We start from the raw sequence: 15,967 nt of genomic DNA, 5'->3' as shown, positions 1-15,967 counted from the left end.
GGCATGAACATTATGCTTCCAACATTTGTTCAATTTTACTTAGATTATGTTTAGTTCACTTTAATTTTTCTTATATGATCTTAAGAAAACCCTTTTTTTTTCATGATTTGGTGTGAATTACTCCCTTCATTTTTTCTTTCAAGTATTACACTTTGACCTATACATAACTTTAAGTAATTTAATTGACTTCCCCTCAAAAAAAAAAAAAGTAATTTAATTGACTTACTAGTAAATAATAAGAGGCAGGAAGGGTAATTTGTGTATTAATAAATGATAAATAATTTAGTGGAGACAATTGATATTTTATTCCAATGTATTGGATGTGTGATGAAAAATACTCCATTTTTTATGTGCATGTAATGTATTCTAATCAAATCTAATTGTATTATTTATTTTTATTCTTTACTAAACTTTGATCTTATAGGTGCGCTAATCTATATATAAAAAAAGTAATGAACTTCATTTTTATTTGTATTATGTGTATTTTCCAATTATGTAATTTTCATAGATATAAAATCACACAATAATGATTTTGAATTGATGATATGAATTTATATTTTCTATTGGGTATAAAAACTGTGAATTGAAGTGAACTAAACTTAGCCTTAAGCACTTAACCAATATTTCTTCCTAAAACATTTTTTTTTTAAATAAAGATCAGCCAAACTGCAAGCTCAATAGATCACTGAGATTAAGGGTCTGTTCAATTCACATTTATTGAATTGAGGTGAACTAAACTGAACTGATTGGAGCTGAAATGAACCTAAACTGAACTGAGCTGAACTAAACTGAATTGATTAGAGCTGAACTGAAGAGAGGGACATCAGCAGCTGAATTGAACTAAACCGAACTAATTGGAGCCAAACTGAAATTTAGTAAATTTGAACCAGCCCTAACTATATTTTTATTTTATTTTTTTTAAATTTTTTTTGGGAAGAAGATTAACTAGGCATTTCTGTTGTAGTTTAATGCGCCTCGCAAATTGCCATTTAAACGTGTCGATGCACTCACTCAATGAGTCAATTCCTGATCCACGGTAATTAAAACAGCCAAACTAAAGCATCAATCCAAGAAATTCACGAAACAATAAGTCGCAACTCCCTTCACCGATTGAGTTGAAGCAACAACATCGAATTACAGTTTTAAATCAAGTTGATTAAAAGGCAAACAAAAGGAAGGTGATGTGCATCACTGTATTTCTATGGCAAGCTCATCCACTCTACCCTTTTCTTCTACTCCTCAATCGTGACGAATACCATTCTCGGTAAAATTCTTTCTCTTAATTGATTTGTTGATCAAAATTGTGAATTGGGTTTGCACAAAGTTTGACTTTCTTTCTTAATTAATGGCTCTCTTAAAAATTTCCTGATTCTGCTTATGATCATATAATTTTTTTTATTATTTTTTTTTATGTTTTCAGCAAAATTATGAAATGGGTTTTCTGAAAGTTTGATTTGTTTGAACTTCTTTCTCCTAAATTTGATGTTCTAATCAATATTATAAGCTGGTTATGTCTAAAAGTTTGATTTTTTTTTTCTTACTTGCTTTTCTTATATCGAAGATTTGTGCGAAATTATGAAGTGGGTTTACTGAAAGTTTGATTTTTAAAAATTTCATACTCCTAATTGGATGTTTTTGAGCCAAATTATGAAGTGGGTAAATCTGAATTAATTTTAATTTATGTGGAAGGCCAACAAAACCAGCAGGATGGTGGGAAGGAGAAGACATAATTGGCGGAAAAGACGAGGTTGGAGGTGGGACATGGTTGGCTTGTTCTAAAAATGGAAGAGTAGCTTTTCTTACTAATTTTAGAGAAACCGAATCTCTTCCTTCTGCTAGGACTAGAGGTGACTTGCCTGTTCGTTTTCTTAAGGTAATCTTCTTTTTATTTGGTGGGTCACTTTTTGCTCCTGCTACTTACTTGAACTAATTACTTATCATTTGATTCCTAGATTATATATTTTCATGCTTTTTGGTGGAATTTGATTCTTTGCACTTGAATTTGAGTGATGTTTGTTAATGTTCGGAAAATGTCATCAACTAACTTGATTGAACTCTCGGAAACGTATTACATTATATACAAATTAACAATTGTATAGGCTTGGGAAATAAGTCAAATAGGTGAACCTAACAATACAAGACTAGGAAATAAGATATACACAGAAATATTTTATGTGGGTAAAGCAAGGGAAATACAAACTGATTCTAATGGAAGATTATATCAAAATTGATCTAGGGTGGTTTATTGTATTTCGTTGTTGGCTTATTATAGATCTTCGGTGACATTTATAGATTACTCCAATTGTGTGGGGGTGCAAGACATGAGTTTGCTTAAAGAGCTAGAACTATGTATACTCCAAAAACTTTGAATCCCTTGAAGCTAAATCATCTTAACTTGCTGATTTGAGGTACATTGGCCTTGCAAATTGTTAATATCTTGTTGATGATGCAATTGTTTGCACTTGTAAGTGTGCATAAATCAAAACGTGTGCTATTTGTACAGAATGTAGATGATAACAGATACCTTATATCATTCCATATTCTGTGACCATAAGATCCTTGGCTCTTATGCATGCAGTTCAAACCTATATCTATGTCTCATGAAGAAGTATTGTTCTAGAGTAGTGGCTTGTTTCACTGGACCCAATGTCATTCTTAGTAATTTCTCAATCTGAGGTGATGGTTTAAGCCGGGAATCTCGCCAGTCCACCATCTGTTAATTAGCAACATATCAGCTAGTAACTTATCTGTAGAGTTGCCTGACCCTCTCAACAAGTTATGGTTAGATGAATTTCAGTCTCTTGCATTTGAAATGGACCAGTATTGACGACTCAAAGTCTTATATTTGGCATTTCCTTAGGAATTGTCATCAGCTTCTGTGACTAAATTTACACTTTGTTCTCAGCTAGAGCTGACGCTTTTCAGTTTGTTTCTTATTAGTGTAAGAAAGATCCTGCTGAATTTGCTGATGAGATAATACAAGAGTCTGACCAGTATAATGGATTTAACTTGATACTGGCAGATCTTCACTCCAAAACCATGGTGTATGTAACCAACAGGCCAAAAGAAAATAAACCATCTGCCTTGCAAGTTTCACCTGGCATTCATGTTTTAACCAACAGCAGTTTAGATTCACCTTGGCCTAAAGTAAGTATATCTGCCTCTTGTAGCTTAATTACTGCTCAAAACCTTTTCAATTCTCCCTTGATTCTTTTCGTTTCTCTTTGTTTCCTTCCTTTTTCCTGTTGTAAATCTATCAAAACAAGTTATTTCTTGATTCTATTACTTCAATTCTTACTTTCTACTTTGGCATAATGTGGTAAGGCTCAACGACTTCGCCATAACTTTAAGGAGCTCATGGAGACATACAATGAAGGTGAAGTACATGTGAATGAAATGGTCGAAAATCTGATGATGGATACAACAAAAGCAGACAAAAGCTTACTTCCAGGAATTTACCCTCCCCATTTTGAGTATCAACTAAGTTCCATTTTCATTGACTTCAATTCTCCAAAGGTGATTCCCATTCTTCGCTCCTCTCCATCTATCAATTTCTGCTTAAATTCTTGAGAAAATGATGTAAACCATCTATATTTATATTTAGGGAAGGTATGGCACCAGAAGCATTTCTGCTGTGCTTGTGAAGGACAGTGGAGAAGTTTGCTTCCACGAGCGGTACCTTGAGGATGACTCATGGAAGGAGCATGCAATAACATACCAAATAGAGTAAGAAGTTATCAAGTTATTTTCTCTTGGATATGTGAGAAAAGTTGGTTGAATTATGATAGAGATCTGTATAATAATTAGTTATGCTTTGTTGTTCAGTTAAATCATCAGCAAAAGAAAAAATAGTACTGTAGTTAGCTCATAAGTCCATGGTACCATACCTCAGCTTGTAATTAGTCAAATGGATATTGCAATGTACAAAGTTTTTCATACCAACAATCCAACATACATTTTTGTTTTTTTTTTTTTTAAAAAAAATATATTTCCCTGTAACAGAATTAATAACATATGATAATGTTGTATCAGTTCTGCTATTTATAGTTTCTGCTTTATTTTATCATACTTGTATCTTTACTTGTTCTTAATTGTTCAATCTGAATAAAATCAATCATCTAGTGAAGCTTTACATATCCATATAAACAGAAGACTGCGATATAAGCTGCATCTCAAGTTAAGGATGCTAGTATTGTCTTGGGATCAAGTCATTGTATATATTCAGAATCGAAGATTTCTTAAATGATCTTATTATGCAATTTTATTCAGAATTAAGTGATGCTAATCATAATTCTCATGAAAATCACAGCCAGTGAAATAAACCTGCCAAGTCGAAGTTCTGAACTGAAACTTTTATTATTCAGATACCCAAACAAACTGATACATAATACAAGGCTCATATAAAAGGTACAGTACAGAGTCTACAGACTCTACTCTCATCATAAAAGTTGACTCTTGATGAAAACACTTTCAAACAACATCACTGTTCCATCCTCTCCTCAAGCAGAGCATGTTGAACAAGTGCAGCCGCTCCCACACCTGCAGGAAGCCTTGCCTGTGCCCGTCGCCTCCGTCTTGCTACAAGTGCACGGATTGCACCCACAATGCTCCCCGCATGAACATATCTTGTGATCCATATCTCCTCCTGATGTTGTGCACCTGTCCAACCATAAAACGCGATACTTTTTATGTCAACTAAACAAGCACTAAAGGATGAAAGCGCGACATAATTAGGAAAGGGGGGTAAGATCACCTGCAAGTATTATCACCAGGGCAAGGAGAAGGACAACCACACTTGTCATTACAACCAGCAGTTGATGATCCTTTTATATCTGCCATTTCTTCCTTTTTTTTTTTTGTACTTGTTCAATTATTTTTGTCTCTCTTTTCAATCACAAGATCTACCTTCACTGCCCCCACATTATATAAGCAGCTACTACACCGCCATAAAGACCACGTGGCATAAAATCACTGCAGAAGTAGTACGTGGCACCACCTAAACTAGTACAGTACAAGTATGTTCTGCAATGTTCTTGGAAGATATGTCAGTTAAACTAAAATATTTGTTTTATTTGGTTTGAGATCTAGACTTCTCTGGCTCTATCTTTTGTACTGTGGATGCTCGTGCACCCGTGGGCGCCGACTAGCCCACCCCAGCCAAGTGGCCTGTTTTGCTTACGTCTTTGTTAAGGTTGACAGAAACGGCCCAACCTTCTTTATTTTAATGGGTTAAATGGCCCAATGCCTTGTTCAATATATCGACACTTGCCTTGGTTTATTTTTATACTTCTTTCTTCGCCTTTTCTAGTACTCCCTTTGTTTTTATTTGTGTCTAATCGCAACAGTTTGATCGGTATACATGTCAATGCATAATTTTGACTAATAAAATCCTATCAATTAGTTAGAAACAATGTATAGAAGCAATTCTAACAATGTGATCATGTTTGATCCTATATATAAAACACAAACATTAGTCAAAGTGATGCATGTGAATTGTAGGCTAAAGTCAAACAGAGGCACTTAAATAAAAACGTCGAGTCAGCAAAGCCTTCAAGCATTCAAAATTCACCGCGGTTGAAGGCAGTATTGTCTCTAACATATTGCTTCAAATTCATTTTGGCTACCATGATCCCAGATCCCCACATATTATCTCTAATTTTTAACCTTACAAATACAACTCTTAATAAAATGTAAATGAAAATGGGATGAATTTGACACTTTAACAAATGTGGAAACTTGGCACTTCATCTTAGACCCACAACACATTTGACATTGTTTAACCAGGCAATGTCTAGCACAAGCATTTGACATCGTTTAAAACTGACAAAGTAATATAAGAAATTGTGTTCAATCAAAAATTCATTTAGCTAGCATGACAAAAAATTGTAAGCTACTAGATACATTTTATTCACTAGATAAATACTTCGAATATTCCATTTCATTATTTATTTCTCTTTCTTCTCCTCAAGAAAAATCAATATCAAAAGGAGAAATTCAATAGTAGGATAAAGTATTGATTTTATTTTTTATTTTTTTTTCTATTTTGTAGTCAGACTAAATTGTAATTTTCAAGGGTAACTCTTTGTTTTTTTTTTGTTAAAGTAGATAATATGGCCTTAACCTATGGAGTTAAAGAGTCGTTTTCATATTAATTAAGATTTTTGTACTCTCCCCCTAAACAACCTTAGAGATATTAATTCTCGCTATTAAAGTTGAATTAATCCGTATAAGATTTCGATCTAATAAAATAACTTCTTATTACTTAATAGAAAAATGAGGGGAAAAAAAAGTATTGACTACTGTGGGTCAATTGCATGGATCGCATGGCCTTACAAGATTAGAAGATAAAAATATCTTGGGGAGGTGCTTCTGTTTCATCTCTTTTGGGTCCCATGAATGAGCTGTAGACCCTTAACAAGAAATTTGTAAGGAAAAAAAACAATTATATTAAGGCCACTAAATCACAAAGCATGGAATCAAAGGACAATCAATTTGTCTGCTACCAAGTTCTGTTTCCTCCGTCATTTATGTGCCCTCCCTTTTAGTCCATGATATGAGAGGTTAAGTCCAATCTTCATAAAGCGATTGAATAAAGTTTGGAAAACTAATCATCGCATTTCAACTAATATTATCATTTGTATCCTTTCGTTTGGTAAGTGTAATTTTCACTTTGCTACTATAGTCTTCTCTTTTGCTAAATTCGAGTAGATTTGCTTTACAATAAATTGATAGAATACGATTTACTACCGAGTATACTATTACGTTAAAAGCATTGGAAGGCTAATTAAGCGACAAATTTTTTTAGTGGCAAAGGAGAGTTCTTCTAAGGTTGTAACTTGTAACACTTGTAAATTTGTAATGCTTTGTGCCTTTGTTAATTCGGTTTTATTTTGTCTTTTAACGAGTTTTTAAATATCATTTTCAACTTTAAAAATACCTTTAAGACTTGTTCAATTCAGCTTAATTTTATTTCAGTTTAGTTCAGTTCAGCTTCTAATTTCCTTCTCTTATAAAATATTCATTTCAACTCTATTTAGGGCCTATTCTCTTACGTTGAAATTTAGTTCAGTTCAGTTCAGCTCAATTCAGTTCAGCTCAGTTCAGTTCAGCTCCTAATTTCCTTCTCTTATAAAATATTCAGTTTTGTTCAGTTCAGTTCAGTTCAGCTCAATTCAGTTCAGCTCAATTCAGTCAATGAGAACAGACCCTTAGTTCTGTCCAGCTTCAATCAGTTCAGTTTAGCTCAGTTCAGTAAATGTAAATAGGTCCTTACTAGATTTTCTTTCCTTGTCCAAAATAAATGAAGTTAAATGCAATTAGGCTCTATAACTTGACTAAAAAGTTACTCTATAATAATTATTGAGGAAAAATAAGCTTATAGATTAATTAAATTGGAAAATCTAATGTGGGGTGGAAAGAAATTCTTTGTTTTTTCCAAAGAAGTACTTGTATATGGGAATGCTTTGATGTAATTTAAGCCAAATATCCTTGGACCTTAAGTCAATACAATCGCACATGTATGCTGACGTAGGGTTGGACTTTTCCTTCAATAATTTGGCATGGACTTTGACTTCTCTGCGTTATGTTGATGGATGAATGAATGAGGATCGTAATAAAGAGCAAAATCAGTTTGCTCAAACTCTAGTCCAAAAAACAAAACGGTGTTTCCTCATCAATCTCAGAACCCAACTTAGCCTCCTTGCTTGCTTTCCATGTATATGTCCAAATTAATCCTTTTAACAACACGCCAATTTCCAGTCTTCCACGCATATAACTGGGAAACTCATTGTCTATTTGTCTAGTAGATTGTTGATCTATCTAACGAAAAATATTTGGTCAAATTGTATAATCACATTGTGTGTAGTCTTTCATTTACAGGCAATTTGGCTAGTTTCGCATCCATAAATGTATTTTAACTACTTTTATTAAATATGGAAAGTGTACTCAGTAATTGACTAAACTGATAACACTTTTAAGATTCATTATACGAACTTATAGAGTACATATATTGTGAATATAGTAGCCATTGGAAATGACCTTTTATAGCATGAACATTCAAAGAAGATAAACATAGCAATAAATGCATATAATTGCTTAAATTACCACCATTCCTTCAATCTTCTACCTGGACATTAGTTGTACAAATCCGATACGTGTGAGTGTGACATGTTTCATAACAATGTATTAGTGTGTAACTATGTGTCATTGTTACTTACCTTTTCCCATACTTAATTTTCTAAATATAGATTCTAGTGACTCTTTTCTTAAACATTAACAAAAACTCGTAACAAATCCAACAATGTCTCCAAAAATTAAAACACATTCATTATTTACACTAAAATCTTTAAAGAATACATGTAAACACCCGATACCAAAACATTGACAATCGAACCCAATCCTCTCATCTTAAAAATCCCAAGAATTTCAAATCGAATCCAATCCTCCAATGGTCCCGTCTTAAAAGTTATCCCACGAATTGAGTTCAATCTTTGGCCAATTGCTCCAATCCAAGGCACCTTCTCAATTGATAGAATCACTTAGCCCCATAATATGTATCATGTATAACAACTTGACAACTATGATGAGTGACAATCCTTAAAATTACATGATCTTCATAGTAAAAATACGAGTAATATTTCACCATATAACAACACTAATATACATGGTAAAAAGTAAAACACCTAACTCAAAACCCAAAAAATCTTATACTACAAAACTAATCACCATAATAATATCCTAATCATAATCATAAATTCATAAGATATGAATATATGATTAATCCATGGCATTTGGACCAGCACAAGCTTTCAAAACAGGGCTCCAAATCCACTGAACCAAAAACTTCCTTCCATTCTTCCCATACATATTAAACGTCTTTCCACTCCTATCCCTCATTACTTGACCCGTATACCCGCCACCTCCACCGGTACCATACAACCCTTCACAAAGATCACCAATCTCAGTCGGAGCAGTTGGATCTTCACCGGCATACCACGCATTAATCAACGGATTTGATGACAACTCCGCTAATTCATGCCCAATCACACTAATCATCCCATCAATTCCAACGTCATTGTTCGGCGGCTTAAGCGCAGCCAAGCCGCCACCACTCATATACCCGGGCAGAGCAAACGGGTACGCGCAAACCTCCGGGCACTGCTTGCCCGAATTCCCAATCCACGCGTAAGGGAGCGTGTACCCGACAAGAGATGGGAATGTGAAGTAGTGAAACCCACAAACTGCCCGGCAAAAATCTTGCATAGTAACATCTACTGAAGTTAATATGAGGTAGATCCCGTTCTTGTGGTCTACTGGGAACGGCGCCGTTTTGACGCCGTTTGCTATGACTTGCTGGACAGATAGTCTGGTTAGATGGGTTCCATGGGAATACTTGTGGTCGGAGTATTCTCCGGCGATTAGGAGGTTTCTGGAGACATTAGCTCCGGTTTGATCGGTGTAAAGCGACACCGTTTTCCACCAATCCGACACCGTTTGAGTCTTGGCGGAGGAAGGAGGAGAAGAGGAGGAAGAAATAGAGTGAAGAAAGTCTTTGATGAGGGATTGTTGAGAAGGGGCCCACTTGCCATACCAGATAATGTAGACGTTAATGGGGGAATTGGAGAGGACTGGACCCATGTGGTATTTGAGGTCGACGAGATTGGAAGAACCCTCGAATTTTTTGTTAGAGGAGAGTGATTTTGGGGGAGAAATTCTAGGGTTTATAATTTCTGGGTTTAAGTTTAGGGTTTGAAATGTTTGTTCAGCTGATGAAGCTGAAATGAAGAGGAGTAGAGTGAGGAGAGAGAAGATTGACATTTTGAATTTGGAGGAGAGAGAAAGAGAAAGGGGGGAAAAGGAAAAGGGTGTGAGAAGAGTGAAGTGAGGGAGGTGGGTTTATAGAAGAAGGTGGAGAGGAGAGAGAGAGAGAGATGGGCTGGAGACAGCTGCAGTTGGTGGGCACTTGGCTTCTTTGAATGTTTTGTTGTTTGGGAGATTTGGACATGGAGGAAAATTTTAAAGGGGTGGTTCTAATTCTTCTAATTTTGTAGTGTTTGATAATTGCTTTATTGTTTTATACGAGTAATGTAGCCGGGCGTTCGAGTATATATTTCGTATAGTATAGACGAGCAATTCAGTAACAGTAGGGGTCATTTTTAGAGGCACATTCAGCCTCGACACTATTAAGGTTTTAATAATTGCATAAGCTATACCTCTTCGCCTCTTCATTCAAGTATTTTTCACTAGACTTTGCTTGGTATTTACAAATTTGCTACGAGTGTGTATTATTTGATACGTGCTTCTATTGATTAGGAACTCGTCAGTAATGTAATACTTATCACAATTGTTTCTTACATGATTGTCGTTAACTTTGAGTAGCCACTTTCACCATACATTTAAATACAACATACGTTCAGAGGTTATATTTTGTTCATCATATATACACTCCAGTGTATATGGATTACTATTTACCTTGTGAATAGACAGTTACATAATATTATACAACGACAAGGTCGACAACAACAACAAAGCCTTAGTCTCAAAATGATTTGGATCAGCTAACATGATTGTCATAAGGAATCATACGATATACAGAAATGGGCATAACAAAACCATCATTTAAAAGAGTTTCAAAAAGGGTAAGTAAAGTGAGTAAACGAATTTAAGGAAAATCAAGAATAAAATTCAAGAAAGTTTAAAACATAAGGTTTGAGAAAACTTTAACAAAAGGAAAACAATACAATTACATAGTATTATGAAGAAAAAAAATGTCTAATTTGATAATAGGTTATTTAAGGTGTAATGTACTCAATCAGACAATAAGTGATACATGATAAATATAGGATTGTTGATTAACAATAAACTCACACTCTCACTATTAGGTATGACTATTAATATCAAGGTTTTCCCAAATCTTATAATAGGTGGATCTATATTGACTGTGCTATATTAATATATTCATTTATTCCCTACTATAATGTCATGGTACTAACATTACCTATATTGATTACAATTGGTAAGTGTTTTGAACCATTTGCCCGGGAGATTATTAATGAATCTCTAGCTGAATGGAGTAAAAAGCTAATGAACGAATACACTGCGTTTTAATTAAATAGTTGGTAAAACATTTTAATCCGTTTGTGCAGTTGTGCTATCGCAAGTCATTAACAATTCAACAGTTTATTGTCTATTACTAATTACTATCTCTGTTTTTTAAAATTCTTCTACTAAATACAGTATGCAATACATATTTTGTATATAGTCAAAGCCATTTTGTATAACACTTTGATTAATTCAAATTATTTATCATGTACAAGTAATTCATTTTATTAGATTCGTTTGAATGCAAAATTAATCTTTAAAAATGACTAAATTCATCGATAATTAAACACATCCCTTAAATAACAAGTAAAATGGAAATTGAAAATAAAAAATTGCGGGAGGAATCGAGAAATAGTAGAGTATTTTGCAATAGGAAAAAGGAAGGACATTATCCCATTATATATTCCTCAACTTTATTTTATTGTTTGTAATAATTGAGAATTAAAATGAGTGGAGTGGATTTTGTTTTTCTGTTTCTCAACAGAATTTAGGTGCCTTTTATTCTAGGGAAACAGAATTATATACTCGTAGGAAATCTTAAGGCCAACAGCTAAGCAGGGCAACTTGAGAGAGTATATCAATATGTCGTACCGTCTATTTATTCCCATGCTTCCGTTCCTACTCAATGCATGCCACTGGCTGACTGGCACTCACTCACTTAATTAAGTCACTATACCAGTCATTTCATGTTGAAAATTGTCAACAAATCAATAATATAATTAATTAGTTGATTGATTAGTTTTGTATTATATATTGCACCACATTAGGCACATTTCCTACGAATGCGAAAGCTTGACAAGCTTCTTATTAACACGAGGGATGGAAGTAATTAAGGTCAATTGCCATGAAATCATGTAATTTCAAGGACATAATTATTCATACTCGTATTATTTTTTATGTGAAGTGCTAGGGTTAGTGTGCAAGGACAAATTTATTGACGGTTGGATTTTGGTATGTTTCTATTCGTTGTTCCCTTGATCTTTTCTTTTGTTGTATTTTTTCCAAATAAATTTGATATTCTTTTGTTGTTAAGTTGTTCACACTACGTATTTATGAACTTTGTATTAAAAGTTAAGTTTTCTTTATAAATCACTAGATGGGTAGCCGGTCTTCATTCTCATCATACATACTACGTTAATGTGGCATATTATTTCTCATTTAATGTATTTATTTTTAGTAATTATTATTTCAACTAATTAATTGTACTCTGTATCAATCATTGGTATAATTAAATCAAAAAAATGAAATAAAATCATCCGTAACATATTGAGAGGAAAATGGGAAAATTTATAAATAAACACATAAATGAGAGAAATAAAGTTTTTAGCATGTGGATAGCACTATTCTAAAATTTTCTATTCACAAATATCTCCAATCGATCTATTTCATGTCCTTTGATTTCCCTTTTTCCTAATAAAATGTTATTTATTTGTATCTTGCAATTGAATGTCTCAACAAATAGTTAGTTGATCATTTAGTACGATGCAATTGTTTTTGAATTTTTGTCTTTTTTATTTTAAGTCTTTTTGCATGTGAGCAAACTTAAAACCTGAAATTAATACACAACATTTACCATACTTTTTGTAATAAAAAATAAAAATCATACAATAAAGAGGAAAGTGAAAGTTAATTAAGGCCAAAGGGGTAATTAATTAATTACACAGATAATGACTTCTTTATTTTGGTCTTTTCTAAATGATTTTAATTTTCTTTGAGTAAAAATGATAAAGAAAAATTAAAGAAGAGTAATAATTGTTTGAAGTGTGGGATTTTGGAGCCATCCCAATCTTATTCGGTTGATCACATGGTCACTGTTTATTTTTAATTGATAAAGCATTCAAAAAGGCATATATATCTTTTGGGTTGACACAATTGCAATTTTATAGCAGTATTTCACCTACCAATTAATATTATTATGGCCTTCTATTCATTTTGTTTCAAATTTCAACTGCTGGTGGACTAACATAAAGTGCGAGTGATAATATTATAATATAATGAAATTGTACGTATTCAAGAAATCTAGTTTTAAGGTTTAATTGTACTTTGCCATACTTTAGTTTATAATTAGTGCATAGTGGATTATGAGCTTGTAACGGTATTGTTATTATTGTAACTAAGGGTCTGTTCTCTTACGTTGAAATTCAGTTCAGTTCAGTTCAGCTTAGTTCAGTTCAGTTCAGCTCGGTTCAGCTCCTAATTTCCTTCTCTTATAAAATATTCATTTCATTTCAGTTCACTTCACTTCAGCTCCTAATTTCATTCTCTTATAAAATATTCATTTCAGTTCAGTTCAGTTCAGCTCAATTCAGTTTAGTTCAGCTCAATTCAGTTCAGTTCAGTTCAACTGAGTTCAGTCGGTGAGAACAGGCCCTAAGATGGGGTAATTACTCTCCCTTAATCATAATATGAGGGCGATTAATCTTCTTCTTTTAATTCTTGTCGAGAGAAATAGCTTTATATTGTGTATTGTACGGAGTATGTGTTTTGAGTATAGCCGCAAGAACGATTTTTGGAAATAAAAGTAAAATAAACTAATTATATGTGTTTATAGAAGCGATATGAACTTTGATCAACCTCTTGAGAAAGAATAAGTTAAATACTAGATGATTTGAAACAAATTTTAAGAAGAGTATGCACTTACGATACAAAACTTATACTTTTGCTTTCTCATTATTAACAAATTAAAGAGTGATTTCTTATACTACCTCCTGATTATATTATATGCAATTTTAGTGTATTAAACTCCGTTCTCATGGTTGGCTAGATTACACATGTAATTGCCTTGTTAGGATAACCCTCCTCTCCCCAAAGTAATTTAGTTTCACTCATTTTTCTTGGCTTCTTGCTCAGATATTTTCTTAATGTCTCTCCTAATAAAGTTGGCATAAAATTCAATTATTAAATAATGATGTATGCCAAGCATTTGCGCAAATGTTTTGGGAAGAGAGCTAATTAATTAAGTAATTATATAATGGCACTAATTAATGGGCCAATTAAAATGCACTTGTAAATTGCTATCAACTTCCAGGAGAAAGCTCAGCCACTGTTGCTAGTCCACCTAGCTAGTTAGCAATGTACCACAATTATAAGAGATGTATGTTTATTATTTTATTAATTTAAAGTTAATTTAATTGAATGAAAATGAATGATACTATATGGCTCGGTCCTATTATTAATGACTTCGTATTTAGCTTATAAGATGCTAAAGTGATGTTTTAACAACTTATTTTCATGGCGTATAATTAACGTGTTAAGAAGCATGCATACTAGGTTATCATGCTCCGTGATTCAAACATTCATGTTTCTATGAATGATACCATAGTTGACTGTATGTCTGTATTATCCATTTGATACTACTATAAAGTATAATAATTCAAATAATTATTCTATTTAAGGTGACAATGCTACATGTATTGATCAATTGTCAAGAATTCAAGATACAATCGTATTAGTTTCTGTATTACTTTCTTTATGGCACATATGGATAAAGTATATCAAGTTGGATTTTATTCTTAATATTAACAAAGATTATTATTCTTATAAACATGCGAAAGGGGTAAACACAATAAATATTAAATATGAGCTCGTCCAAGCATTTTAAATAAGTTCATCGCATTAACAAAAGAACAATTTAGATTCTATTTGTTCACTCTATTTTCACTTTTTATTTTTAATAAAAAATAAGTTTAAGACATATAAGTTCATATTAAAATTCAATATAAGAATTACCTAACTTCAATTTACAACTAAAATATGTTTAAATAAGATCTAATCAGTTAATTGAGTTCAAACAAGATCGATAAGACTATATAAATTTAATAAGTAAGTATCATGCGGTTAGAAATAACTTTTCACATGAAGTCATTTATAAACCATTTTCTATAACTTTGCTTTAATCATCAATTACTACCTCCGTTAAGTGTTATTTGCATGTTTGGGGTATTATTTGTGATATTCCGTATAAAATATTTTTAAGTTACAAGTAATATTTAAGGGAGGTAGTGTAATATTCAAGAAAAAATTGATAAGGAATTGCCGAATTGGAGTGCATACTCAATATCCAATCTTTGTTTTGTAATGTAACCCATTCCTTGTAGCTTTGTAGTATCCCTAAGAATTGGGCCCTTATCCAGGTTACTTAATCAAAAGTTTAAAGTGAAAGTCTTCGAACTAGGCCCATATTCAAGTGAAGGCCCAGATAATTGTGAATTTGTGATGATTGGGCAAAAGTGCAAAACTTTAATAATTATTCAACTAATCCAAGTACATTATCCTAATAAAATTGCTAAATTGTAACACTAATAAATGACCTTTAATTCTTGTCCCAAAAAAAAAAATCCTTATTTTAGGCAAGAGAAAAAAAAGGCTATGGGTGGATTGCTAACTCATGTGATCATAAAAAAAAGTAAGACTAAGATTATCATGCATTATCTTAAGAAAGTTCAGAGTTTATAGAGAATACGAGAGAAGGTGAATAAGTATAAATAAGGTAATTTTCACCAAAAAAACAAAGAAATATAAATAAGGAAATTGGTTTAAGTTGTTAAAAGTTACCAAAATAAAGTTTTGCACAAAGTAATTTTTAAAAAACGTCAAAGTATCAAGTCTTTATTTATTTTTTTAAACATCCCAAAATAGCACTTCTATATTTACTTTATGACTAATATTATTACTTATTAGTAACATAATTATGTAGGCACTTGTGAAATTGGTTTGCTGGCGTCTTCCGTGTGTATATGCATCATACCAACTGTCAAGATGTGTTTGGCTTAATTCAAATTTCTTTTGAATGCATCGGGCTACATAACAGTGGAATTGATCACATTATCAACAAGTGTAAATTTTACACATTTTCTATGTAAAGAGA

The 15,967-nt window shown here is 32.7% G+C and overlaps 2 protein-coding genes across 2 annotated transcripts; one reads left to right on the top strand and one right to left on the bottom strand.

Annotated features, from left to right (window-relative positions):
* The first annotated feature begins 968 nt into the window (after nt 1-968).
* On the top strand, nt 969-4,068 carry LOC145560355 (uncharacterized). The gene is made up of 5 exons (XM_081621607.1): nt 969-1,264; nt 1,690-1,873; nt 2,941-3,147; nt 3,325-3,516; nt 3,605-4,068. Exons 1-5 carry the CDS (start codon nt 1,182-1,184, stop codon nt 3,728-3,730), a joined length of 792 nt encoding a protein of 263 aa, XP_081477733.1. The 5' UTR covers nt 969-1,181; the 3' UTR covers nt 3,731-4,068.
* Nucleotides 4,069-8,302: 4,234 nt separating this feature from the next.
* LOC145559007 (protein EXORDIUM-like 5) lies at nt 8,303-9,922 on the bottom strand. The gene has a single exon (XM_081620396.1). It carries the CDS (start codon nt 9,814-9,816, stop codon nt 8,776-8,778), a length of 1,041 nt encoding a protein of 346 aa, XP_081476522.1. The 5' UTR covers nt 9,817-9,922; the 3' UTR covers nt 8,303-8,775.
* Between the last annotated feature and the right edge of the window lie 6,045 nt (nt 9,923-15,967).

The sequence above is a fragment of the Chenopodium album genome, chromosome 9 (assembly GCF_948465745.1).
Source record: "Chenopodium album chromosome 9, dcCheAlbu1.1, whole genome shotgun sequence".
NCBI classification, from domain to species: Eukaryota; Viridiplantae; Streptophyta; class Magnoliopsida; order Caryophyllales; family Amaranthaceae; genus Chenopodium; species Chenopodium album.
The sequence above is the reverse complement of the archived record's forward strand: the minus strand, read 5'-3'. Positions and strand labels throughout refer to the sequence as shown.